Source organism: Egretta garzetta, unplaced genomic scaffold (assembly GCF_000687185.1).
Source record: "Egretta garzetta isolate BGI_Z169 unplaced genomic scaffold, ASM68718v1 scaffold342, whole genome shotgun sequence".
Lineage (NCBI taxonomy): Eukaryota > Metazoa > Chordata > Aves > Pelecaniformes > Ardeidae > Egretta > Egretta garzetta.
This window is the reverse complement of record NW_009258887.1, coordinates 1,166,028-1,187,188: the sequence shown is the minus strand read 5'-3', so window position 1 is coordinate 1,187,188 and position 21,161 is coordinate 1,166,028. Positions and strand designations below refer to the sequence as shown.

Below are 21,161 nucleotides of genomic sequence, written 5' to 3'. Positions count from 1 at the left end.
AACAAAATGAATTTTAAAACTATTAGCAACATTAACCTGGCCTCTACCGTAACCTTCAACCACATCACCACAGTTTGAATAGTAATACTGCTATAATACTTAAAAGTTACTTCATCTTTGTCATACGAGTTTGCCTGTATTGGTGTGAATGAGATAGGTTACTCCAAGCAAGTATTTCTTGGTTTGAGAATTCTTTTAAACTGAGGAAGATGTCTCTTACCATTTCAGTTTCAAAAGTTGAAGCCCATTTCATCTTTTTGCTTGTTACCATAAAGAGAGTCTGTTACTGGAGGTGCTGATAAAACCTGTGCTCTGTTAACACTGGAAGCCATTTCCACTGGTTGCAATTTCACCTTTGTCTACGGAGTTTAATCTCACATTTCTGGCTACATTGTTCTGATGACTACTTTCTACTTCTTAACTTCCCAATGGCATTTTTACCTGATGTGGTATTTCTTTTCTTTCTGTCTCAGGACCCAGCTGTTCATTTGTCCTTGCTTTTATTTGTTTTTCTGAAAGAATAAGCATTAGTGCATTTCCACAAAAATCTGGTATCTTTAAACCTTGTTTTTCTCTTCATGAGGTGAGAGGACCTTCAAGTGTGATCACTGTGATGCTACTTTCAAAAGAAAGGACACGTTAAATGTTCACATTCAAGTTGTACACGATGGACATAAGAAATACAAGTGTGATCTCTGTGACAAAGCTTTTGTGACACCCTCAGTCCTGAAGAGTCATAAAAAAGTGAGTAGAAAAGGTTGTGACTGAACATAAAATCTCCAGATGCTTCTGCATTTCTGTCTTTTAGTAGAAAGCTGTGACAGTGCTTAGCATTCTAAAATGCTTATTGCGATAGTGGGGTTATTGGTGGTATGCAGAATCTGCAGCAGGTGCATATGTATAAATCCAGTGGAGGTACTCCAGCATGAGGTGTGTAGCAGGGTGGGACCTGCTGCGCTCCTCTCCACCAATTTCTGTAATTGAACTGGGGTAAACTTTAGAAGAAAGCTTGCTCACCAGTTTGGCCTGAGGTAAGATTTACGTTACAGGGAAGAAATGTATGTATTTGTGTTTTAATGGAAAGCAGCTACTGTTTATCATTTATCCCTATTCTTTCTTTGACATTCTATCTTAAATGTAATTGCTCTTGCTTTGTGCTGCTGTCAAACTAGGACTAGCTGTGTATTTGTGAGCCTTGTAGTTGTAATGTAATTAATAGCTGTCTGTCTGGTATCCCCCAAATGTTGCTGTTAGAGACATAAGTGATTTCTAAACAACTCTATCCTAATCAAGAGGGATTTAATGTACATGTCCCTATGTCAGGGGATGAACACTATGCAAGTCCATCAGAAAGCTTGCTCACCAGTTTGGCCTGAGGTAAGATTTACGTTACAGGGAAGAAATGTATGTATTTGTGTTTTAATGGAAAGCAGCTACTGTTTATCATTTATCCCTATTCTTTCTTTGACATTCTATCTTAAATGTAATTGCTCTTGCTTTGTGCTGCTGTCAAACTAGGACTAGCTGTGTATTTGTGAGCCTTGTAGTTGTAATGTAATTAATAGCTGTCTGTCTGGTATCCCCCAATGTTGCTGTTAGAGACATAAGTGATTTCTAAACAACTCTATCCTAATCAAGAGGGATTTAATGTACATGTCCCTATGTCAGGGGATGAACACTATGCAAGTCCATCAAGTATTGAAATGATGTCTCATTTACTCTTTTTTCAGCTGCAGCATAATATGAACTATGTGATATAAGGTTTTTATGTCATAATAAAGAATTTTATATCACTTCAGTGTCTTTCATAAAAATAAGAATTAATTTCTCTATCTGGAGAGAGTCATGTGCAAAGTTTGAAACCCAAATTGTCAGCTGTACACATAATTTAATGTGTTATCTTTCATATCCCATTTAAATTAAATTAACACTTAAAGGAAGTAATCAAACATTCTTCACTAAAAAAGCAGTCACAGTTATAAGCAAAAGTTATTCAGTAGGCTGATAAATTTTCCATTCAGAATTGGGTGTTGAAGGTACAATGTGAAAAATGATGAGAACCCGTGTATGTAACTTACTTCAAGGTGGTCTTGCTGCTGACCGCACAGGTTGGATGGGAGAGTTTGAGACTTTTTTTCCATTTTGAAATAATTATTCTTATCTCAGCAGGGCACTCTAGCCTTAAAAGTTTGATTTCAAAAGACAAGCTCAGTGTGTGACTTACTGACAACTACAATATACTTCTCGTGATCAATTCTCTAAATGCAATCTGATTCTAGCATTTATTACAAACTAGGCAGGATCCAGTATGCAATTTGTGTTGATTGAAATCATTGAGAACTTTGAGGGATTGTTTTCTGTTGTACTTAAGATGAAATGATGTCTGAATTCCATTCATAAGAGCAGTCAGAAATCATATGCACACATCTCCATAGAGACCTTTTAAAGCTCCAGTTCAAGTTTGCAACAGGAAAAGTTGTACTAGATTAGGTAAACTATTTTCACTACGTTTCATAATGTAATAAAATTCTGTGAAATTACAAGCTTTTAAAAATAGACCCCGTTATGAAGACTAATTTTATCAGGTAACCAAATAATTGTTTGCTGGTTTAGAAACCACTTATCACAGATATCAAACTGAAAAATAGGTGCCTTATTCTTGCAGTCATGAAAATACACGAAGGGGAACTGGGCATTTTTAATAGTGACTTGGAAATAGTAAAATTAGGAACTGACAAGCCAATTTATTTTGCCATTAATAATGAAATTTGTTTAGAAATTTTAGAAGAAAATTGAAAGAACACCTATAGCTAATTCCTTTGAATCTCTGCCTGATGTGATGGTATAAAATATATAATGGAGACAATAGTTGTCAATGTCAATGCAGTTAAAATATTCCATATTTCACTTCTTTTAAAGCTATGCTGAGGCTTTCATTCTTGTCTTTCCCCACCCTATGTAGACTCACACAGGAGAAAAAGAGAAGATTTGCCCGTATTGCGGACAGAAGTTTGCAAGCAATGGAACACTGAGAGTTCATATTCGAAGCCACACAGGTACAGTGTTGTTTATTTTAATGAACAGAGAACACTTTCTAAATATATAACAAGGTATCTGTAAGGATGTCCACAATTTTTCTGTCTACAAACAGAAATGCAGATTTACAGGTAGGCCTAACACAGCATCTTTCTCAGACGTTTTACCTTCTTAAAGTTTAAAACCAGATTCTATTCTCTATTGTTACTATGTATGAATGTGTGTGTGTGTATATATGTATATGAATAGTTCCAATATGAGTTAATTAATCTCTGTGGCTGCTAAGGTGTTTTGAAACCGATTTCATACTAATGTAACTTCTGACCTTATTGCAACCTCTATGTTACCTAAATTAGAATGTTCTACATGGAGTATGATTTATCTCAAAATTTATTTTCTGTTGCAACATTTGACTCATTCTGCTGATCTTCTAATATTCCTAGGTCTGAGTTATGTAACTTATTTTATATTGCCACCCAGATTGCATTACGGTTTCCCTACCATGTTATGTCTGTGCTTCCGTAAGCACACTGAAAATAAATTAGTCATGTTATGTTGATAGGTTTCCTTTGATAACCTTATGCTTTCATTCAAATAAGTGGCAGGCAACTGAAAGGGGTTTCTCTGTGATAATTTCTCTCCAGTGTATAATGGTGTAGATTTGCCTTTGGCAGTCAAAGTATCGGTTAACAAATAGCCTTCCTATGACATTCTATTCATAAGCAAATTTGGTTTGCAAGGAGATGACAGAATTGGTGTTTTTAATCATTTGGCTTTCTACTATGTTTGGAAAAGTCTTAATCACTTCAGTCTATCAAGCACACCTGTTAAGATTACAGATTTTACTAGTTTTTGATATATTGTGATTTTTTTATTTGACTGCTAGAGACACTAGCAAATTTTTATCCCGGTCCTGCAGGCAGGATAAAATGCTAAAATTTACTTTTATCTTTAGCTCTTATTCTTTATTCAATTTCATGTTTGGAACATTTATTCCTCATAGCAGCTGTATAAAAACATATACATATATAAACCTGTGTATGTGCATTCTGCTCAGGTGGTTCACGTGTGCTGTATAATCACAGACACAAAAGACACTGAAGATCAAAGCTGGCAAGACCCAGAATTCACAATGTAGCAGTTCTGTCCATTCCTCCTCTTTATTCTTGTTCTTTCTTTCCCAACTCCTTTCAAAGTCCTTCCTGCACAGTCTCACCTGTTCTGCCTTTCTCTTCAGTCTTCTCTCCGGTAAGCTGTGGGTTTCTCTTCTTTGTCTGACTTCCTGAAAGTGCAGAGAAGAGGAAGGAAAAAAATCCCCAACACTCATGGAGCGTGAGGTATGAGGATTTAGAGAACCCTTGGGGACTGTGCCCCTTGGAAGAACCAACCACTTACCCACCCGAGCTGTACTTTAATGAATTGGGTAGCAGGAGTAAAAGGAAGCAATTCAATAGTATTGTTAGTCACTCAGTGTGTCAGTCCTGGCTTCTAGGAATATGCCTGCCTCGATTTCTAATCTGTGTTAACATTTTTCATGAAGTTACTTTGCTTATGGATATTTCTTTACCTTCTCCTTGCCATCCCATGAGGAACTACATTGCCCTTTAATTTTCTGATATTTTGGTATACTAGACTTTCACGAAAATTAGGACTTTCATAGAATTTTTCTAATGCTTAAAGGAATATCAAATCTAATTCTTCATTAAAATCTCTGGATTAACATTCCAATGTGTTTTGCAGCCAAGTCTGCTTTATTGCCTTTACTAGTGTGGTGCTTTTGTTTTTTCTTATTTCATGGGCCCTTTCCTTAAACTTTAGGTATGTTTTCTGTGTTCTATCAGTGTTGTACATGAGTTTGCACAGACTAGAAAGGCCCTAGTTTTTCAAGTTGATAGTGCAGATAGCTCTGGGGAAAATGCTTTATAGCTGTCTGAGGGAAAATGCTTTTCACACATGTGCTGCTACCAGTTACATTTAATGTTTCAGCTCTCTCAAGCGGGCTTTCCTAAATTTAGGAGTTAGGCTAAGGTGAGTTTCATGAAACCACACACCAGAGACCTCTAACCTTGACTATAGAGCCTTGCAAAATTTGTAGGCACTATTATACGAGAAACAGTAAACTATGACATTTTGAACTTACTTCAAGTAGAAAGGCACTGAAGATTTCTAGTACATTTGTAAATTAAATAGGTTGGGAGTAACTACCTTGCCAGGAGATGATACAGGTTGGAATTATATGCAGTGTGAAAACAATTTGTGAAAGGATAACACTGCAGAAGGAGGGAAACTCTCAAGGCCTCTTTCTTTACCTAAAAAGCTAGAAGCACTCATTTTAAAGAGAGTTACTAATTCAGTAAAAGTGCCTTGCTAAATGCATTTATAATGACCTGTGATAAATAAACCCTGATCCTTTCCCCTTCCAGTCTAGCTGCTTTTGTGATGTCAATCACATTTTTTTGTGGAGAATTTTGTGATTCACATTCTGCACTGGGAGAATCTACTGAAACACATTTTCATGGTTGTTTCTGATATTATCCTGTTATGATTCCTGACTCTTCCTTGATTATCCTGGTGAAATGAGGAGGGTGGGGAAAAGCATGTATATGGGTAGTTGCTGCTAATTTGTGACTTGTGGCTTAAAAATGAAAAAAAAAAAATCTTTAAGTTATGTGGCAAAATGCCTTATGTGATGTTTAGTGAGAAAATGCCATAGTTAGATTTGTGTTGTATTTCTGGTGAGGTGGTTTTGACTTGTGCTGTACCTGAAGACTTCAGCCAAGATGTTCATGACCATAATACACGCAGAGTAAATCATAAGAGGAAATTTATTGTCCAATGTTCAGTGGGCCTGAGGCAGCACAGCTTTCTAAGGAATAGCTTGCATCGTTTCCAAAGAAAGTAAGGGTAGTTGGTGAAGGGAATCAGTGTCATCTACAAACAGTACAAAAAAAAGTTGAGTACTCATTTAATGGCTTTTAGTAATAAAGTTCACCTTATCATGAAAATCCTTGACAACTTTGCAGGGAATTTTCAGTTCACCAAACAGAGGAGCCACAAACTTACTTTATTCAGTGATGGATGTTCAGTTTCTGAATGTTGTAGTGTTGAATACTTCATCCTATTGGTATCTTTAAATTCTGTGGTTTTGAATTAACCAGTTCAAAACTGTGCCCTCCTTTTTTTTTTTTTGGTCAGACGTCAAAGTATCAATTTTCATTCTGAGCTAGAAATGAATCAACCAGCCACTGTCTGTTTTCAAGAGATGATTCATCTTTGTGCATAAGCCTTCAGCTGGGGCTAAGCTTTTGGTGCAACTAAGCAGTACCCCATAAGTGTAAATATTGCAAAGACCTTAATGTCTTAGTGATTACAGCTGATTAGGTTTGAGGTCCTGGTGCAGACATTTGTGTTATCCCATTTTCTGTGCATGTGGTCAGCTAGACTTTGTTTTATTAGGTACTTTGTATAAGAGGCTTTGTTCAGTATTTACAAAATACAACCAGGCAGAGTTCTTTTAAAGAGAATCGGGCACCAGTTTTTATCCTTTTTTTATTTATAAAGCTGTTCTTTATAAAGGTCAAGGTTCTTGAGTACCCCCCTGGTTCTGCTTTAGAATTGTATTTTTGATATGCTTAATAATCCATATACAAAAAGAGAAGCTTGTTGGGTTTTTGGCTTTTATTTAATACGCAACATGTGTTCTTAAATATTGTTACTCACAGATGTATGCATGCTTCCTTGATAAGCAATTTTCTTCCCTCTTTTAGAGTAAGACTCTGTAAATGAGCCCTAACAGTACTTGGCCTTTTGCAGAAACTGAGCTGGTTTGGGGTGAGTGAACATGTCTGCATGTGCATGTATGGAGGGAAGGGGTTGATGTTTGCATCTGAACCTAGAATATTGCTCTGTAATTCATCATCTGGGTTTCTAGCCTTGGCATGACAGAGACAGCGCTCTGTAGGTCAGCTGAAACACTATAGCACATTCTCCCTCTGCTGTATCCTGTTGGTTTATGACTTCTTGGGGTCAGAGGGAGCGGGGGTTAATTCAGCAAAAGAATTCTCTGACTGTGATATAAATTCCTTGGCTTGTTCATAAATTGTAAAAGAAATTCTATGGTCTGCTCCATGGGCTTGAAAACTGGGGGCCAGGAGGTTAATTACTTCCCTAAATTTTCAAGCAACTTTCAGTGTTAACAGTTACTGGTTGTGGTTTGTGCAGCTTCACAGTTGCCTTATACATAGGTATTTAAATATGTTAATTTCTGTCTCGTGTGTGTGTGTGTGTTTGTGTGAGTATGTATTTGCGTATGCCTATGTAATTTATATATACATGCATTTTATCTGTTTGATATTTATACTGTTGCTTTCCTAATTACTTGTGTCCTAATCCCTTCCATCTTTGGGATGTAGCACATCAAGTTGTGGAACAATTGAAGTTGTTATGAGGTAGTTTATATTTGCAGGTTAATTTATTTTTGAGTTAAGAGAATTGAATATTTTGACCGTAATTCTGTCCTTTCTATGCTGTCTTTTACCTACTCCATTACGTAGGCACTGGTGAGGGACAACTGATGACCATACATGTCTTCCAGAAAATGCTTACACATGAAAATATATGTTAAAACATAACCTTATTTTGCTTTTTCCATCACATCTAGTCAAAGTCCTGATAAAAAGCCAGTAAGATATCTATGACTTTACATCTGTCCTAAATGTTTTCTGGAAAGATTAATGCTTCTATTCTGTACCATTTAAAAGCCATGACTTAATGCGGCATTCTTAGATGTTATATTCTCTGGTTGGAAAAAGCAGCTTTATTTTGTAAGCATGAGTTGAGAAGGTTCTTTGTAAATTTGCTTCCATATGCGAGAATAAAAGATAATACCAAAAGATTATATTTAAACAGCAAAAAGCATTCAGACTGTGGACTTCCATATCCTTTGTGTCAACACAGTTAAGCTTCCCTTTTCAATTTCCATTTCCATAATTACAGACTGCTTTATAAGCTCGTGAAAACATTTCGTCATACTTGTCCCCTACAACTTTAGGTGCTGATTGCCTTCATGAGATGTGTCTCATCCTGTGCATTGAGAGCCTGATGTTTTGGTCCTAGCCTTGCCATTGTAGTCACATTTCTACAACTGGATTATTTAGGCATTTGAGCATATTTAGAATCATATTTAAGGTCTAACTGTGTGAAAATCTAGGTCCAAATTCTGCACTTTCATGTAAAAATTCCTGAGTAACCAAACAAAATATTAGTTGTGTAATTACAATAATAATCTTTGGTTATTAACAGTAGTTCAATCATCAGTGAACATAAGACTTCAAAGTAGTTGAAGGAAGTAATGAGTTGAAGTACAGTATAACCCTTTGTTTATTACTGTGTAAAATATGTCTCCAAAGTTTTAATAGCTAAACAGGCAACTGTTTGTTCATGTACATAAGAAAGAATGTACAGCCAGGATCCTCATTCTAGCAAATCTTCTGGCAAATTACCTTATAAGTAATTTATATTTTCTTACCTTAAAAAAAAAAGATTAAAAGGACACTTGAAAGGAAGTTCCTCTCCTATCACAATGAAGTATGTGAAAAAATGTATCTGTATTTAGTCAGTGAACAGCTTGCAAATGTCTACAGATAGGTTGTTTCTATTCAATAACTTATAAACGATCTCTCTCTTATCTACCGAATTTAAAAAGGAGCTTGCAGAAGGCCTCAAAGGTAAGGATTCTGCATTTCTAAACCTTTCAGTTTATACATCATTGTCCTATTTATCTCTAGACAACAGTTAAATCTTTAAAAGTACCTGTAAAGTTTCATGCAGCTGTCAGCTTCTTGTTGTCTGCTTCCATGAATGAAGAAATGTTCTTATAAGGGATAGATTATTTGAATGCTAGTGACATCTTTAGATCAAATGAATTACTGATTGATTAATGCATATACTTTAAAAGTTCCGGTTGACCAGTGGGTTCACTGAAGTCATAGATGTTAATGCTCCATTCATAGGGGAACCAAATTGCTTAATTCCACTGATAGATGCAAAGAGTGAAACTGTTCTATTCTTTAAAGTAAGTGTCAGGGGTGGGGGTAGTTTTGTGACTAAAATCTTAATATCACTGTAGAACTGATGAAAGTCTGTAAGTAAGTAATAATGGTAGTTATTTCATGCTTTTCTGTACAGATTCAGATAGCCTTATTTTGTAGGGTCCTTTACTAGTCTTTACAATTCATTTTGTTACGAATAGCTAAAACTTCAGTTACAACATGATAATTGTTATGAACCACACAGGACAAACATTTTGACTATTGGTCTTAACTATGGGTAATCTGAATTCTCTGAATAAACCCAAAACTGCAGAAAACAAACCTTCTCAGCTGTGAAAATACCGCTTCTGTGCCTTAAAGAATAAGACATGGCTAAGTACTTACAAGAAAGAGTATTACCATGAAAAAAAAAATGGTTTAAGCAATCTGTTTCTCCCTTATTTTGAAAAGAATAGCATTCAAGTTTTTTTTTTTTATTAAATATGTGACCATTTTTAGTGAATGGGAAATGCATTTGGTTGACTTACATAAAAGCAATTCTAGTTCTTCCTTGTGCCTGGAAAATACACAAGTATTGGAGCTTGGTTCGAAAGCATTCACAAATACACAAGCTTAGTGCTGTTAATCATTGTTGAAGGAAAAAAAAAAAAAGGAAAAGTATTTAATCTCTTGTCTTCACTCTGCCAAGTCTGAATGTTGGTCAAAATGAAGAATGCATACGAAATGTCTCTAATTAATACATACCCTAGTACTGTTTTTCCATTTCTCGCAGGCAACAGGACTGTTCTCAGAGCTGTCAAAGAGCTGTCCCTTTCTTTATCTGGCTGACTATGAGCGTAGATTTACATATATGTATATTTGGTGTTTCTGGGTCTTGGCTCATCTGACGTATTTTATCTCTCAAATCATTAAATTGTTTGGTTCTTGGCGTGAGAAAGCTACGCTTGTGTGGGTAATTCTGTACCTTCTGAAGTGTTAAATTTTGGGTGTTTAATGGTTGAAGATCAGGCAGGCTAGAATTTTTTATAAGCCAGACTACTGTTTTAATTGTCTAGTCCAGATTAAGACTAGTCCAGGTGTCATAAAGATTGCAGCTAGCTGCTGCAGTTGGCCAAGCTTCTTGATTACTCTCCTATTACGTTCCCTTTGTAGAATTCCTGGTCAAAATTATAGAAATGCTTAAGAGACTTAGGGTATTAAATGCTTTTGAAAATGCTACTCGGTATCTAGAAAACTGCTGCCTCTACACAAGAGGAAATGTATTATTTTGAAGATGTGTTTGTCTTCTCAAGGGCCATTTGACATCCTGTACAGCACCAAGGAGGTGAAATTATTGAAAATTGTCTTTAAGTGTGAATATTTAATCTTTATTCAATAATTGTTTTTCTGGCTTTTTTTTTTTTTAATTTAAGTTCTGTTGAAATTACTTGGTTCCTTGAATCCCTATCTAACTTAATTTTAATTCCCAATGAAGTTCCTTTCATGTGGGAGAAATTAATTTCTGTGTATCTTAGGTTTCTTTGTGTGTAATACATGAACTGGATTCTGTACAGTTGAGGACACAAACTTCCTTTTTAATTTGATGGGAACACCATATACAGAGCAACAGCAGCTGAGGATAAATGTGTAAAGCTGTCAAGTGCTCTATGTGAACAGATAATGTTCTAAAGCATATGTCACAGATTATAATTTTGTTATATCCGTTAACCTTTTGCCCATCCTTACTTGCTGTTGAATGCTGTCATCACCCCAGATTCTCTCTGACTAAAAAAAGCCCTCTTGCAATTCCCATTCTGGGCTGCCCTGTTGATCACCTGGTATGGAGTGTTGCATGTGTGATCCAGATGGCCCCCTTGCTTCCAAATTCCTCCCCAGGTGAACTTCTGCCTTTCCACCACAGTTGGGCGGTGGTGGAGTCTCCCTTCTTCCCTTCTCCCTTACCCCAGTCTTAAGTTAGGGCTTCAAAAAGGATTATACTTCACCATAACTGTTCTGAAAAATCAACATTTTGAAATAATATACTCAGAGGTGTGTATATATATATAAAAGAAATAATCCTCTAATCCTTACAATACATAGTAAAGCATCTGAAAAGGAGCTATATTTAGAAAATGGTGAATGGTCTATTGAAGAAGATTCTGATGGACCACATTGCCATAATTAATTAATTTTTAACAGAAAATGGAAGAAAACAATTCCTTTTGTTACGTACACTACGTATGATCTGATGTTCAGTGCAATCTGTCAGAAAAAAAAAACTTCTGATGTTAATGTGTTGATCTAGACCAGTGGCGCTGACTACCCCAACTGACCAAGCATAGACATATTAAAAAGTATAACCCCCTGCCTTGATAAATTCACTGTATAATTCAAATTCTTCATTACTTAATACAGCGGTTTAGTTCCCATTAAGACAGAAAGCAAGGGAATTTGTACATGAAGGCTAACATACACATGTGAGAATTGCATACAGGTGACCAAGCAAGCCTTATGGGAATGGAGACAGTGAATATGACTGAATTTAACAGAGTTAAATAGAAGTAATGCCCAAATATGGTTTGAAAGAGCTCTGTGAAGCTGCTTCCAAAACTGAACATAATAGTTCATCAGATGCATACTTTTGCATGCTGTTAACCATCTTTTTTGTGCCTCTGTGGTTTTTTGGTTTGTTTTGTTTGGGGTTTTTTTTTTTTGTTGTTTTTCTGGTCTCTTCAGACACTTTTGTTTCAGTCTCTTTAGATTAGGACTATTTATTTGATGCATGTTTCATTTGTCTTATTTGATGGGAATATATTTGTCACCGGCAAAGTACAAGTTTTTTTGACCTTACTTGAGGTCATTGTTTAAAAGTAATCACTAACATTAGTGTTTATATCAGAATTCCACCTGATTTCGTAATTAGCTTTTTTGTGGTTAAATTGACTACAGGGAATGCAAAATACAGTGTGAAAGTAGCAACACATATGACTGATTTGAATTATTGTGTCTCAGAGTCTTTATTAAATGTCTAGCTGGAACCACTGAAATCCTGAAGAACTAATGTGTATTTGGTTTTGTTTCTTTGCTCCATGGGGTACCTGAGTTTGGGAAATCTGGGTGCTAAAGTCACTGTAAATACTGCCTTATGGCACCTTTGATTGCAAATGTCTTGTATGAAACTGTCCATCCTGAGTTGAACTGGAATGGAAGAATCTGGTGTTAGCTTTTTCTTCTACATTAAGGTCTAGTAGGTATTGCGATCTCAAGCTAGAGATGTACACACTTGAGAAAAAAAGATGTCAACTGTGTCACGACATGGTTTCAGATCAGAGTCCCATATGGTTTTCAATCATGGAATTGTTTTTTGTAATCCTTGTATTAGGGTTAAATTTATTTTTATTATGTTAAAAGCTTTGTTTTTATTCATACAAAATCTGGAAGTAGAATGTCTAGACTTTGAATTATGTTAAATCCACTGCAATTTATCCAAGGATTATTTATTTGGGGTTATTTGTACAGAAGTGCCATTAAAGTGTTGAGCAGTTTGTTCTTGAACAGCAGGGACATGACAGTCAGCTGTAACTCGAGGGTAAACATAGCATTTATTATGTCTGTCTTTCTTGAATGTTTTCCTGTTTTAATGATAGCAGTTGTTCTTAGTTATTATTGCATTTACGACATTACTTCTGGGCATGTTGACTGGACAAGCTGTCAAATTAAGATGTATTTAATGTGCCTACTGGATTTTGATACTGTACTAAAGTAGAAAGCCTGGTGAAATGTTTCAGTGAAAAGTGTAGATCATACTCTCAGTTGTGGTTTAATGGCAGTGTTGCAAACAATAACATAGAAGGTCAGGCCTTTTTTTCAGATATTTTCCAAATGTGAAGTGTTAGGATTAAGGCTTGGTAGTGTATTTGGAAGTTAAAAGATTTTTTTCCTCACATTATCCATAATTTTTTAGTATAAATCAAATTTAATAAAACACCCCCCCCAAACCACCTTCGCTTTGTGAAATACCATTGAAAACTTACTCTCCTATTGACTTGAAAAGGCATTATGGGAAAAAGTCGGTGCACTGATTTATTTCAGTGTGATACTCCTGGTAAGGATTTGTCATTGCCTCCAAACATAAAGATATTTCTATATTTTTATACGTAGTTATATATAAAAATATATTTATGTAACAATGCAGAGAGGTAATGGCGTAATTGTTAATTGGCATCAACCAATTCACCTAAGGTGGACACCCTCTTTAGTATGATGTTCTCACACGTTGACACCATATCTCATAAGCGTGCTTCTAGCAGTAAGTCCAAGAATTAATTGTAGCTTGTTGTAGGGGAAACAGCTTTCTCTTTTTTGGATGCTTAGTACCTCCTTTTTGTGAGGACAAGAGAGATAGGTACATATACGTGACTTGCAACACCATTTCATTTGCTCGTCTTAGTCATTCTTACTTTTAATCTCCTTGTAACAGAACCATTCCTTTTCTGATCAGAGAAGTTTTACATCTGGAAATCTCCAAGTATTTATTGCGTGTGAGTTGATCTGAAGCTTGGTTTAATATTCCAGTGCCTATAAATGATTTTTGGTGGTCTTTGCTTGATTGCAGACAAATGTGAAAGTGTTGATGTATAATGTCACCTTCCCAGGAGCTTTTATCACATGGCACTTGCTCTCCAGTTTTTCTTAGTGACAGTTCTAAACTTTGTTGAAGCACAAAACCCTCTCATTTGCGGACACTTGCAATAGTTCTGTATGAAACAGGTCAAAGAATTTTAAAATACAAGTAATTTTTTTATTTAAAACAATTTAAATACTGATATATTTCTTACACAGTGGCATAATCTCATCTTTGGACTGGTTACAGGGAGACTTAAGACATTTATTCTAAGAAACTTGGCTGTTGCAAGCAGAGATTTGTTTTAAGTGGCCCGCAGTTAATTTTGTAAAATCCTAATACTCTATGAGGTAGAAGATAAGTTGCACATTTAAAAGATGTGTATGTACAGGGGAAACAGTTGCTTATGTAAATGCAAGGGCATTTGTATATATTTTGGGCATACAAGCTACAAAGACTAGGCGAAAGAAAGTAACATAAAAAATAAGAGCAGTAAAATTACTTGGGGTCATCTTTGAAGTTGGGTTGCTGACAATTATTAATGACACAAGTGCATGAGAAGTTGTTTATATAATTTAGAAAAATAGGATGTCACCAAGCATCAGTGTCAAGACAGAGCTTGCAGTCTGTGTTACACCGTAAACTTGATTTTTTTTTTTTTTTTTGGAACAGCGGAGATTTTTGAAAACTTACATAACAGCTGCTCGAAGCCAGTCTTTCAGGTGTAAGATGTTGATCTGGAGTCATACTGTTGCCCTCTACTGGCATCTGCTGAAACCTCTTAAGGCGTTGCTCATCAAGTACTGTGGTCTCCATGGTTAATTTTTGAAGGACACTGTTAATCCATTTCAGACAAACTCAAAACCATCCTTTGAAAGCAAAAGCCTTTCTCCCTTTAAAGAGACTCGAGCATGGAAGGAGAGGGGGAGGAGGGGTACAACTCCTACCTGTCAACGCTCATCTGCTTGCAAACTGCTGAAAGCTTTAAATTCTACATTCAAAAGCCCTAAAACATAAAAATGTCGGCTGAATTAATTAAATATTTGAGTACTGACAACTGTTGGAGTGTTTGAATTTCGGAGGCATGGACTAAAGACATTGAGGGTCATGGGAGAGAATATCGTATTTCAAACTGCTCAATGAAAACACAGCTATAACACAGTGGTTGTTGTCATCATCCTAAAAAAAAAAAAAGCCAAATGCACACAATTGTGCTTTCTGAGAGAGGGCAGAATGCAAGAGAGAAAAATATTTGTATTTCATAAGTACTTTGCCACACAGTTTTTTGCTGCTGTCACTAAGAGTTATCTAAACAGTAATAAAAGACAGAAAAGGACAGAATAGTCTATCTACTAAGTAGATTTTTTTTTATCCCCTTACTTAAATAGTCATCTAATCTCAGCTGCCCTCAAATCTCTACACAACCTGTGACTATATGGAGATTTTATGTACAACAGTGACTATCAGTTGATCAACTGTACTGTAGTCACAATTGGTCCTTCTGAAGAGCTGTTTCTGTAAGCTGTCTCCATTACATACCTCTTGTGATCCTTTGACATCTTGTTCCCAAGAAAGAAAACATCCAGTATTTTCCTTCTGAGCAATCGTGGAGGAATACCTCATGGGGAGAAAAGATGAGAAGAGGGATGAGGCTTCCTTTCTCCAAGTCGGGATGAATATCCCTGTTATTTAGGGGCCCTGGAACTTTTAAGTGCTTATCTCTGCTACTGCCACTATCTTACACTCTGATCTTTGGCACATCAGTGAAATAGGTCTGATTGTTTTTTGTTGTTGTTTTTTTTTAAACTGTAAAATGTAATTAATCTTACTTACCTATTTTCCAGGATTGAGTATGAGTGTTAGTAAGTGTTTGACGTTTGGGCTATGTTAAATCTCTCTATACGTGCAAAGATTCTTTCATGAGAGGAAAGCTGTGCGTTGACTTAGAGTAGACTTTGCTTAACTTGTATTTTCAAATAAAGGTTTGCTACACCTTCAGCATTATGATTATGTAGAAACAACTCAATTTTGTTAAAAGAAAGAAAGTTATTTTATCTTAACTTAATTAAACTGTGGGGTTTGTACTAGAAACAACCTGATATTTGCTCTTAAAGCTTTGTGTACAGAAAGAGGAGGCAGTTGACTCAGATTCCCGTGCATTGCCTAAAGAGTTAAAAATTGAAATGCCCTTGGGGAATTATAAAGCTTTATTCCTTCTTCCAAATTACGGAGCTAACTCAGAAACTCTTCAGTCTTTGATTCTGAATAGCTCAGTATCCACATTACGCTAATGTGTGTTTGGGAAAATCGATGCTAAATGACACCGGTTTAATGGAGCATTAAACTAAATACCTTTAAGATATGGGATGCTGCAAGGGGCATGCTAAGATCCTTCTGCTTCCATTTCAATCATAAATTGCAACACAAAAATTGCAGAAACTTTTGATTAACTACCTTCTAACGGTTAGTTCAGATACAGCACTAAAAGAGAGTAGATTTTCTATTTCATTGGGATTCTGACACCCAGAGAGCTCTAGAAAAGACCAGATGTGAAATAGAAGAAATATTTGTGAGCAGTTAATGCTTAACCATAAAAGTGATCATGTGTAAGTCACTGCAGAAGGTGGTTTGGGCAAGGGCAGTAGGTTTGGGTTTTTTTCCCTCCCCCCCAACCCCCCAAAGGCGGTCTATCTGATATATTGCTAGAACAAAACCAAGCAGCAGAGAGTAATATTTTGATCTAGGTGGACCTTTATTTGTAATTTACCTAACTCTTAGATCTCTTCTTATTTGAACTGAGTGTGAAGACAAGGCCAGAAAAAAAAGTAATGCTGTTTGACAAAAAAACATGCTGCAAGACTTTCATATACTGAGGCCATATTTATGGATTCTAATGCTTTTCTTGTTTTCAGGTGAGCGTCCTTACCAGTGTCCTTACTGTGACAAAGCTTTCAGCAAGAATGATGGTTTGAAGATGCATATTCGCACCCACACAAGGGTAAGTGTAGCTTAGTTTTTATTGAGGGTTGTCTATGAATCGTGTGTGGCAGACAGTAAATAATTACTGTTTGTATAGAGATTAGGCTATACAGACAACGATATTTTACGCTTATCAAAATAAGAGGTAAAGATTTAAGTCATTAACTGTTAAATTCTAATTATGACTCCCTTCTACTTTTTCTGTGTTTGATTTCTTATATGTTGAAATAATACAAGTAGTAACTTCTTCCTTTAACCTCTGGTTATTTAGAGGTATAAATTAATGTTTGTGATGTTTACTGAGTAAACAATTCTGTAAAATCTTCACTGTTCTTGAAACTTCAGTATCTAGTGCTTTGATTCTTACAGTCTCCTTAAAATCCAGTCACTGTGAGCTTTTGTAGAAACTGTATTTTACTAACTTATGACTAATATTAAGTTCAAAATTACTTTATTTAACTTTTATTTAATTGAAGGCAAAATAAAAGGCAAATTGCAGATGTCTCCAAGATTGTGTTCGAACCTTGAGTCTTAGCAGAAAGGTTCCCTGTTTTAGGGAAGTCTTGTCGTGTATGTATATTTGCTAGAGGATGAAAGCAAGATTTTGGCCCCACTCAGCCAGGAAAGAGATGGAGAGCTGTCTTCAACCAACCAGATGTGAATTCCCTTAGTAAAGGCAGATCTCCAGGTGAAGTTAAGCTGGTCTAGCATTCCATATACTACCTGCCTCTGGTCTCCTCACCCACCATAAGAAAACAAACAAAAAGAAGTAAACCCTAGCTTTTACTTGTAATCCCTTGGGAGCTGTTACTGCTTACAAAAGTGAAGGCAGCCTTGAGGCCAAACTGAGAAAGTTCTTGATCTATTAGGAAATAGGGAGGGCAATAGTTAAGTTAGTAGTATCCATATGCAAATCTGTGCACAGAATAGCTTTCTAAGTAAGTAAAGATAAGATCAAAACTGTTTAATTTTCTACCATTCTCTGCCTAGGTCTTGAGGGCATTAACTGGAGGTCCTAGATAAAGTTTTAGCTCATGTACCCCAAAATTTCATTTAGAAGTTACCAGTAGTTTGTGCAGTGCTTCCTGGCGGTTCACTGGGAGCAGGCTAGCCCCATGTTGTTAGTTGTCTCTCCTTTTTTCCAGCTGTTAAATCACTTTAAGAAGTGCTATAAAATCTTTTCTGTTGTTACTGTCCCATATTACTGTTTTTGCACCAGGAGAAATTTCGTTACCATATATGTTCTACATAGCTGTGAGTGGGAGGAGTGGTAAACAAAACCAGCTCTGAAATAGTGCCAAATGTAATTTTTTCCTGATTTGTCATACAGTTTGAGTAAAACCAGCAAACCTCCCAGCCTCTGTAGGAAAAAAAAAAAGAAAAGAAGAATAAGAATAGGCCTTTAGAGCCTGTAATGATGTATCTCTGTTGACTATAGTGATTTACACCAACTGATGATTTCTTCCAAAATGCATGCTCGTGAGTGAGGCTAGAGAACTTAACAAACATTACTTCATTGCTTAAAAGCTGTAAATTAACTGATAGCTGTTATTTACAGCAGGATTGCATATCCTACAGCCTTAGAAAATGCAGTACTTCAGTAGAGGAAAGCTGTGCATTTTTTTTCTTGATAATTGTGTATTTTTTTGATAGATGTATACATCAGTCCTGACTACCCGGACAGTGCAGGTGATAAAGCACTCAGACATATGATTTTGACAATTAAAAAAAAAAAAACAAACCCGCTTAATTTTGAAGTAGAGATTTTTAATTGCACTGAATTGAAAACTTCTAGTTGTTCTTTAGCTCAGTGAACTTTCTGGGGATGTTTCTATGCTCTGAAACATAATCATGCACCTTAGTAGAGAATACTATTTTATTGTTGTTTGGCTGCTTTCTGCTACCTCTTCTATGTAACTTGTTGCTTGCATATATTCCCATACATCATTGTATTTTTGCCTCCGCTACATGTAAGCTCCAATATGCTTATATAAAATTGGACTGAAAGACAAACTGAGGAATTTATACTAATGTTGGAACAGGAGGAAAAAGAATATAATTTAGACACTGCTTATGAATAACAGAAGAACAATTCAACCAATGTTTGTTATTTAGCTAATAGTAAAGGGAAGAGTTAGGAAAATGGATTTCACAAAGTGGAGATTTTTTTTTTTAATATAGGTAGACATTGTAATTAGATAGGCTTTGTATTGCATGAAGAACATAATAAAATTTGATTTTAAATGTCTTAGGAAATGTTCTGCTGTATCATGTAGTGAAAATACCATTTTTACAGAAGGAACTCTGTTCACACCAAATGTGATATGAGTTTTTCCATATACGTGATATGTCATGATCATCTAGATCTGAACAGGTTGTACTTTCAGTTTTTCTCCTTTGTGTGCGAGCGTGCTAAGCAGACTACTAGAAATCTTTACAGTTACACTAGGGTTAAAATATACAGGCACAACATGATTTTTATTAGACCTTGGTTGGGGTTTTCATTCTTTTTGTTGTCATACTCTTCATATGCTACTCCTGTTCTGAAGCTTTACAGTGAAGCTCATTTGTATATGAATGGCATTATATATTGATTTATCCCCAAATAAATATTTTTTATTTTGAGGTAATAAGAATCAATATTGATAACGTTAACACGAGTGAAATTTTGAAAATTGAAGTCTGTTACTATAACCTTGCTTCTCCATATTTCCTTCTTCCTCACACTTCAACACCTTATTCAATATCTAAATAGAACAGGATAGCTAAAAATTTTAAAGTCTTAGAAGGAAAAAAGTTGACTAGTGGTATTAAAAACAATCGAACGCAAAGCTTATTATGAACTTTCACAGATTTTTAAAGTCAGAAGGAGTGGTTATGCTGAGTCTGTTCTGCAGAACATTATCTGTGCAGTGCTGTAGGAGAATAAGCTGGAGTTTAATTGTTCAGATGAGTAAATATTAGTACAAGTATAGGGGAATAAATATGTATTTTAGGTGGTGTAATTCAGATATAAGTGAAAGAAAACAAGTGGTTAAGGGAGTTTGGGTATTTGGAAGGAATAAGAAGGAAGAGGGAGGGAGAGAAAATACTGATAGGTAAATTGAGAGCACTTATGTTCTTGGCAAGAACAGGAAGATTTATTTAATTTTTGTAGCAGGTTGATACTTGTCGGCAATGTAATGGTTTGACATTTTGGATCTCATTAAGAGACACTGAAAAACTTAAATAATTGATCCTTGTGTGTTTGGTGTTGTTTATGGATGAGTTTTAACTTAGTAGTATGTTGAGAGAAGAGAAAATCTAGAAAAATATTATCCAGGAAACAAAAACCCATCTTTTAGCAGAGAAAACAGCTGTTTAGCATGTAGGTCATGTAATAGTTTTGTACTATCAAGATCCACCTGCCTTGAGGTTTCTCTGAACGCGGGGATGCTAGCAAAGCTGAAATCTGTGCACTGAGATGCAGAACTCGTGACAGTTTCTGTCATGTACTTTAAGACCAGGCAGGTCTGTCATTACTGCCTGAGGTGGTCTCTCTTTTCCTCTTTGCTACCATTTCATTCTCAAGCAGGTAAGTGCTACTTGCTGGAGAAGGAGGTGGGAATTCTCCAGTATTCTTGCTCGTTTAGCAAGATTCTGTCTTTACTCTGTTTTGTAGAGGTGATTAAGATGACTAACTTTATGAGGTTGATAGCCTAGCATATTTGTGTGTAGTACTGATAGTTGAATTTTCAGCTTGAGCGTTTCAGATCTTTAACCAAGAACAGAGTAAGCTGAACTGAAAATTCTGAGCTATTCACGTGTAAGTCTTTTTTGGAGTGAATGCATTCAGTCACATTGTAGCACCTTTCTGGTGCTCAGGGTAGTCATGGTCTAATTACCTTCATTCCGGGAAGTCAGAGGCTATGTGTGTGTTAAGTAGTACAATGCGGTAGTAGGTATGTAAAGTGAAACAATTGGTGCCAAGGACTTGATGTTTATCTTGTATGTGTTTCAAGGATTTTACTGCAGATTATGTGTAGTCTGGTCCTATGGACTGAATGCGCACCCTGGAATGCCATGAGCTTTCTGGTTTAATTTTTTCCCAAAGGAATCCAGGTCACACAGTCCAAAACATTTTGGAAGTGTGCACCAAAGCACCGTAACAGGGGACATTTGGGAAGCATGCTTCAAAAGCACATACCTGATCTGAATATAAACACTAAAGGAGGTGTATTCTAACTGTACTATGTAAGAACTTTTCCAGCGAAGAAAGATTATACCTGTGCAGAAATAGCTTGAAACTCCTCAGCATGGTACTACTTCACTATAACTTGTTCTGTGATCATAGGTCATTTAAACAAAGACAAAACTAAAGATTAGGAAATAAAAAATGTAGTGTGTTTGCCAATGTTTATTTCTGTCTGTTCTAAGAACAAGAAAAGCCAGGAAGTCACACTTGAAATGGCTCTCTTCATGCATCCAATGTATTGACTTTTCAAGACAAAAGA

At 35.9% G+C, this 21,161-nt stretch overlaps 1 protein-coding gene across 1 annotated transcript in view; it reads left to right on the top strand.

Annotated features, from left to right (window-relative positions):
- The window catches only part of PRDM5 (PR/SET domain 5), a 77,774-nt gene that overhangs the window by 42,355 nt on the left and 14,258 nt on the right, over window positions 1-21,161 (top strand). The window contains exons 12-14 of the mRNA XM_035889642.1: window positions 584-744; window positions 2,963-3,056; window positions 16,602-16,687. Of these exons, the coding sequence (XP_035745535.1) occupies window positions 584-744; window positions 2,963-3,056; window positions 16,602-16,687 (341 nt within the window). The remainder of the gene's footprint in view (window positions 1-583; window positions 745-2,962; window positions 3,057-16,601; window positions 16,688-21,161) is intronic.